Below are 7,540 nucleotides of genomic sequence, written 5' to 3'. Positions count from 1 at the left end.
GATTCAATCCAAATCTTCCCCTGAGGGTGAGTGAGTTTCAAATGGAGCTGCTAAATTGTGCTAATGTGTTAATTCAATTTGAAATTCATACTCCTAAGTGTAAGTTGAATATGTGGGAGATATTTCCAAAATCTTCCACAGGGGTAGTGTTGATTTTAAATGGTAGAGCACATTATGGCCTTAATAAGTATACACCAAATAGCAAAAACACACATAATATTATCTGCATCTGTTTACAACCATTGTTTTGTTAAGAATAATAACAACAACATTGAAAGACTTAAACAAAAGTGTAAATGAACAACATAACAAAAAAGTCTTTATTTTTGCACCCATCACCATTACTTTTTTAGTTCATACAATTTTTTTGATTGTACATGGGGGTAATTACATATCTTAAAAGTTACATATAATACTTGGAAAAAACAGATCTTGAAAATAGTGGTCCAAACAGGCATAGTTGGTCCATCTATGTACATGTACACCACCTGTCACTGTTTCTCCATTTATGTTGTGAATGTGGAGTTTCATGTGAACTTTTCATGATAAATGAGAGCCATGTAGGAAGTCTACAAATGATTTAAAACATGATTGCACACATTAAGGCTGGACAAAAGTGCTCAAAATAAAGTGGGTCCTGGAATCAATTTGTATTCCAAGAGCGTTTGATTTTTAAAATCTATCCAATGAAAATAATGATAAATATCTCATTGCATACCTGCCAACTACTCCGATTTTGGCGGAGTTACTCTGATTTCGAGTTTTAAACCCCGAAAATCGGAGTACTCGATTTTCTGAAAAAAAAACTAAAAAAAACAAAAAAAATTTCTTTCCCAATGTGGTTATTAACACCCGCAATGAATTAGTCGGAAGTTTCATGTCAAAGCACTTCAGATAAATATCAAATCTTGATATCCAATTTGGAAATCATGCTCATCATACCGACACGAGCAGATGATACTATGATACATTTTCCAAGATAGAATTACTTGACCTAATTCCTGACAGAACATCATTATTACCAAATGGAACTACATGAGGAAATCAGTTGGTACAAAATACAGATCCGTAAATGTGGGTTTAAAGGAACAAGCCAAAAGATAGATGAAGTCCTATCAACAAAACTAGGTTCATTAGGGAGGGAGTTCAAAATCTTGTATTGATTATGTTTCTTCTATGCTCTTAAAAAAAGAACATCAATGTTATTTTGACCAACTCCTGGTTTCGTTATGGTCATCAGCTATGAAACAAACTTGTTGTGTTTATATGGCTTCATGGATCTTTTGTTTTGTTCTCTTATCGAAGGGTACTAATTATAAATAATACAATATTTGTCAGTGTGATCTTTATACAAGCAGAAAGTCATTCAGTTGACCAAGTCATTTTTGGCAGAATATCTTGACAGGGTTACTGTTATACTGAGCTACCAGCAGTCTATTGTCATCATTTCCCGCTATAGCTAGGCCTTCAGCGCATGTCACAGCGTTTGTGACGCATCCCAAGTATTGCCCTTTGATCGTGAAACTATACACACCACCCTTGTATCTAGTATCGTAACTGTTGATGTAGATGATATCGTCATCACTGCAACATATACCCCATGGATACCAGGACTCCACACCTGGAGGAGCAGATATCGTGATGAGCGGTTCCCGGTGTCATCCCACAGTTGGACACCAGGGTTAGGCGAGGAAGGGCTGATGATGAGCTGGTTCTCGGGTGTGGTCGCAAGAAAGTTTGGCGGTAGAGTCACTTTCATGCAGGAAACTTGTGCGCCATCTAAAGTATGCTTGCTGACATACTTATGAGTAGAGTTTCCAACCAGTAGGTAGCCTTTCCTGTCAATGACGATGCCTCGTAATTGCGAATCCATTGCTACGGAAGTGATGTTGTCTGTCGATTTGATGTGAAATTGACGGTGTTCACCGTCTGGGGTGAAGATCTTGACGTATGGAGTTTGATCTGTGACAAAGAATTGGCCATCCGTGCTTACAGCAACATCCCAGGGTTTAGATTCCTGTCCTGATTTTAAACCAGCGGTGGTATCGATGCTGAATTTGAAGTCCCCATCCGAGTCATACACATGAACTTTTTGGCTGTCCTGATCCGTAACAATGGTTTCTCCTGTAGAGCTCACAGTAACTCCTCGTCCTCCGCGAATCTTGCCTTCTCCATCAACACCAATTTCTCTCTCCAAAATCCAACATCCTTTCTTGCTCTCGCGTATGTAGCCAAGCGATATCTCTGGTTGCGGAGTTTTATCCCGTCTGAATTCCACCTCGCTCAATGACTCACTGATGGGAATGATAAATGTGTGTTGTAATTCGTCAAGAGTTTTAGCTAGAGCAGTGTAGGACAATGCCAAATCATGTTTAGATCCTGATTTGACTACCTGGGTTGCCATCTCCATCGCATTATGTAGTTTAGCTTTCAAATTCAGCAGGTTTGTTTGTTCTGTGTCAATCTTACCGCATCTTGCATTCTCCAGGTTTCGCAGACTACGTGCAAGCGCGTTGTGACTGTCCTGCAAGTTCTCCAACAACTGAGCCTTTGCATATTCCGTAGCTCTCCACAGCATCCCCTGTGCCTTATTAAGAGCAGCTTTCAAATCAGTTTTGATTCTATCTGACTTCTCCAGTGCTGAATCTGCTTGCATGACAACATCTTTGCAGTTGTCAACCAGCTGCTTGATCTCTGCCATCTGACCATCTGTAACATTCTCCAGATGTACATAGTTATGTTCAGGACGGCTGTGCTCTAACACGGTACAGTCACGGCAGATTGGGATACCGCAAGTATTGCAGAAGAATCTCAACAGTTGATCTTTGTGTTCATAACAGTACTCTTCCTTCATGTCTTTGCCAACATCAACTTTTCCAGACCTCAGCTCTTTCACAGTGAAAACCCTATGATTCCTTAATGGTGCAATGTTATCATGTAGATCGGTGCATTTGGAACAGAGAAATCCTTTACAATCTGAGCAATGAGCTACCGTTTCACATTCCATAGCTCCGCAACACGAGCAGGATAAATTTACATCCTTCTGCTTCATTTCCCAGATGGCTTTTCTCTCCTTCAATTTCTCAACAAAGAAATTGTTCCTGAATCCATCAGCTCCATTGGGTGGTACTGTAACTTCTTCTTGGCAGAGTGTGCAGGAGATCTTGTCATGGTTTTCTTTGACTAGTTCTTGCAGGCATGATAGACAGAAGGTGTGAAGACAGGGAAGTGCTTTGGGTGTCTCAATTGTTGATAGGCAAATGCCACATTTGGTGAGGTCTTCCTCTTCGATGAAAGATTTGGAGCGCTCCATCTTTAACGTTGTACAAGATATCTGTAGCAAAGAAACCGTGGGGAAAATAAGTGATTAATTGTATTCGTATCCCTTTTTAGTTGTTATAAAATGTTAGATCATCCGAAGGAAAAGACCTTATGGCATCACGAGTCTTGTGTCCGTCCGTCAGTGTGTCTGTCAACAATTATGTAAGGCTTTTTGGTCTCATACATGTATGAACAGTTCATATCCTATTACAACCAAACTTTAGGTATTTATACTACAGTGGGTAACCTGATTGACAATCTCATCCCCCCACTTTACCTCATCAAAATGCTGATTTTGGTATCAGATGAAAGCGCATATTTTTCTCATAAACATATTGAAATTTGGCGTTCCAAATCGGTACATTTCCGAAGAAATCATCAAAAAACTATGTTGATTTAGTCTCAAATATGGTATACCATATTTAAGACTAATTACATGTAGGCAGATTTTTGATGATATCTTTGGAAATACACTGAGTTGGAACTTCTAATTTCAATATGTTTATGTTTATAGGGCCTTTCACTTGAAATCAATAAATTACATGATCATGATGATTATCATTAATAAAAACACTGTAGACTGCCAATATCACGCTGTATAAATGTCGGTAATTCCATTAGGAATTAGTCACGTTTACAAAAAACATTTGCATGTTCTTTTTGCATGAGTGCTTGAAAGGGATGACATTTTATGTTATGTAAGTTTTAAAGAATTTGATTTTCCAAATATATCAGGTCACCTTCCTTTAAATATAGTATAAATTGAAATTTAACATACTGTAGTACATTTGTACATGACTGTAGTATAAATGGTTAAATGTCACACTGGGAATGGGTTATTCCATTTAAATTCCATACTACCCCAGTAATTCCAAATAGAATGAACACATTAGGCAGCTCCGTTTGAATTTCATGCACCCTTTGAGAAAGATTCAACCTGAATCTTCCACAGAGGGAGGGTGAGTTTCAATTAGACTTGTTTTTAAATGGTCAATTCCATTTGAAATTCATACTCCCCCTGTAGAAGATATTTCCAAAATCTTCCATAGGGGTAGTGTGGATTTTAAATGGAATAGCCATATCATGATTTTATGTATGTACGTAAGAATATGGTAAACATGAGGGAGTAGTAAGTCATAAACAATAAAGTAAAGACAAATTATGATATTAAATACAACAGCATGCTTTATTCTGGTTTATATATATCATGTACATATATTGCAAAACAGTGTTGTTCAGTTTGTTTTTAATTTTGACACCAATATGTAAGACCGACTTTATCAATATTTTGATAGGATAAGAGTTGCGATTCATTTACTATTTTGGTGGCAACATTAGGCCTACTGTTTATCACCAGGATTCATTACTTAAGGGGTACTACACCCTGGCCAATTTTGTGCCTATTTTGCATTTTTCTCAAAAATTATAGCGCATTGGGGACAAGTAAGATATGTATATTATAGGGGCAAGGACTACAACTACTGCACTGGAAATTTTACTTCAGCACAGATGTCAGTTGTGGAGTTGCAGTCAAAAATGAGGGAAAAACAATATTTGATCAATAAATCAATAACCACTTGCTTTGAGTTGCTGAATTTTTAGTACAGTAGTAGACACAAAATTGGCCAGGGGTGTAGTACCCCCTTAAACCATGCAATTATGTTACAAGTGCATATTGTGGTTTATTTACAAATTACATGTACATTAATGAAGATAGTAAAATCTGCTGGTAAAAAGCAAGATTCAAAAGTGAAAAAAACAAAAACAAAACAAAAACAATTAAAAAAGCCTGTTTCGTAAATTTCAAATTTTGAAAGTTAAATCATTACCTGAGAATTAAGCTTTTTCACATTTGACTTAATGGCTAAACCTTTTCACATTTTTAACAGAAATAAAGTGTAGATAATGGCACATTAAACTTAAAGACCCATTCAGTGATCCCAGCGCAAGTGTAAAAAATTGTTTATAAATTGCTTAAAAGTGAAGGATAAGTCATTCAAATTGTCATTTGGTATTTTTGAAATGACAAATTTGGCAAAAACGTAGAAAACAGCAGTACTGACGAAGTTGATTCCCCATTCAAATACATGTCGCTAATTTAGATACTGTCAGTATCTAAATTACAGATTTGTGTAAAATGCCTTATTTTGTCTTAAATACACGGCTTTCGGCTGAACCACTCGCAGGCTATGTTAGCACATCTATGACAATGACAAAGGTACCAAAATCTGAATTTTGATGATTTTTACGATCGTCCGGATGAGCAAATCACTGAATGGGCCTTTAATACCTCTTTGATTAGTTACACTGTTACATGGTCAAATATGATGTGCTCAAGCAAAGTGAGTCAGAAGTTGGACATGTTTAGTTTGCAAGTGAGGAGAAATGTGTCGGTAAAAAACTCCAAAAAAACCAACACGGTAGTGATATATAGTGCGCTACGCAGTACGCACAGGCACAATGCCTAGACATTGATCCACAAGCCTGAGCACATTTTACAGGTTGTCGCTGACCACTGTGGTCCCATATCATTCCACAAACCTTTATACAATAACACAGGGACTTAAATCTAAGAAGCGCATACCCTAGACATTACAGCCAGGATCAGCCTCCCAAGTTTTGTGCAGGTAGGTTACAACGAGACAATTAGCAGTAAGTCCTTGTCCAGGGGAATTTCACCTCAATTTTTACATCAGAGCATACTAACCACCGCCAGGGTTCGAACCCGTAACCTCTTGCACCATAGTTGAACACCTTATCGATAGACTGCTCTGAATGGAAGTATTGCAATCCTTCTGTGTTTGTGAAGACTATCATTTCAATAACTTTCTAACAAAAGGTGATGGAAACATTGGTTTTCAGTGAAATTTAAATAAAAAAAGTACTTCTATTACAAAATTAGAAATAAATGTGGTATATCAGACTCATCTTGCTTGATCACATCAGAAAATGACAATCAAATAATAAATATATTTGTGTGTAGTTCCATTCAGAATATACAACATTAATGTATTCCATCTGTTAACCAATTATAAATAACTGGAAAAAAACAACAGCAAGGTACACCAACTTGATGTGGGGGAACAAGTAAAATACAGACTAGACAGTACATGTACGTAGTGGGGACAAATAGGCATTAGAAGAAAAAGTGCACTAGAGCAGGCATGAAAAACCAAACAACCAATGTAGGCCTAAAAACAGGCAAAGTTCGATGGCCAAAAATTGCCAATTCCAGAACCCACAAAAACAGTACAAAAGTACACTGGAGTGATGAAAATCACTATGCACTGCACATAATACGTAGACAAACATAACCTAACAGACAAAAAATTATAAATTATAAATACCTTTTATAATCCACACCAAATTCTGGCTCAAATAGAAATTGTACAAATAGCTCAAATGAGCTGTTTTCCCTTCACTGCCGCAGAAACTGATCACAGAGCTGTAGATATTCAAACACCAAGATACTTAAACATGTTTAATAAACACCACTTTACAACTTACAAGTGTAGCAACTTGTAACCCAGTAGATTAGACTGTCAGGGTTGCCCAAAATGAAGCCCAAATTGTGGGATAAAAACGCCAAACAAATTTCCACTTTTTTTTATGGGATGGAAAAAGAATAAATTGTATTGGGCTCAAGTTTGAAAAAAATATGTAATTTTCTCTTATAACAATTGGGTTCTCAGACATAAAATGACCACATATCACCCAATTGGGCTACTAGGCTGCAGCTATAGCAACACTTTTATCTTAGTACCAGGGAAATCAATAGCAGTAATAGAATATCTTATTGGACCTCCACAATATTGTTAGGTTACAACTGAACTCCCTCAGGGGAGTATTGATTATTGATTTAATTGAATAGATGTGTTATGTATAAATGGATCACTAAATTCTAAATTACTAACTCTATTATTATTATAAACAAGTTAATAAAAGAAAGGGGAAGAGTGAAAAAAGCAATGATAAGTAAGAAGGGGGGAGGGTACTCAATACAAATGACCACACAGGGATGTGCCACAAACATGGGTAGCATTTTTGGCCTTTTCAATGACCCTTTTCTAAGCCAATTTTGATCAATGGAAGAGTCCTTTTTTCACAATTTTCTGAACTTTTTCGGAAATTTTGCCTCACTCCTTAATTTTTTTAATTTCCCCAAATATTTGGGGAAGAGTTATAAAAATTAAGTTTGTTTTGGTATATGGATGGGTCC

The 7,540-nt window shown here is 36.8% G+C and overlaps 1 protein-coding gene across 1 annotated transcript; it reads right to left on the bottom strand.

Moving 5' to 3' along the window:
- Positions 1–1,247: 1,247 nt before the first annotated feature.
- LOC140137533 (E3 ubiquitin-protein ligase TRIM33-like) lies at positions 1,248–6,834 on the bottom strand. Its single transcript, XM_072159248.1, has 2 exons — positions 6,669–6,834; positions 1,248–3,334 (listed from the first exon to the last, which is right to left on the bottom strand). The coding sequence occupies exon 2, from the start codon at positions 3,311–3,313 to the stop codon at positions 1,478–1,480; it is 1,836 nt and encodes a 611-aa protein (XP_072015349.1). The 5' UTR covers positions 3,314–3,334; positions 6,669–6,834; the 3' UTR covers positions 1,248–1,477.
- Positions 6,835–7,540: the final 706 nt, after the last annotated feature.

Source organism: Amphiura filiformis, chromosome 17 (genome assembly GCF_039555335.1).
Source record: "Amphiura filiformis chromosome 17, Afil_fr2py, whole genome shotgun sequence".
In the NCBI taxonomy this organism is placed as follows: domain Eukaryota; kingdom Metazoa; phylum Echinodermata; class Ophiuroidea; order Amphilepidida; family Amphiuridae; genus Amphiura; species Amphiura filiformis.
The sequence above is the reverse complement of the archived record's forward strand: the minus strand, read 5'-3'. Positions and strand labels throughout refer to the sequence as shown.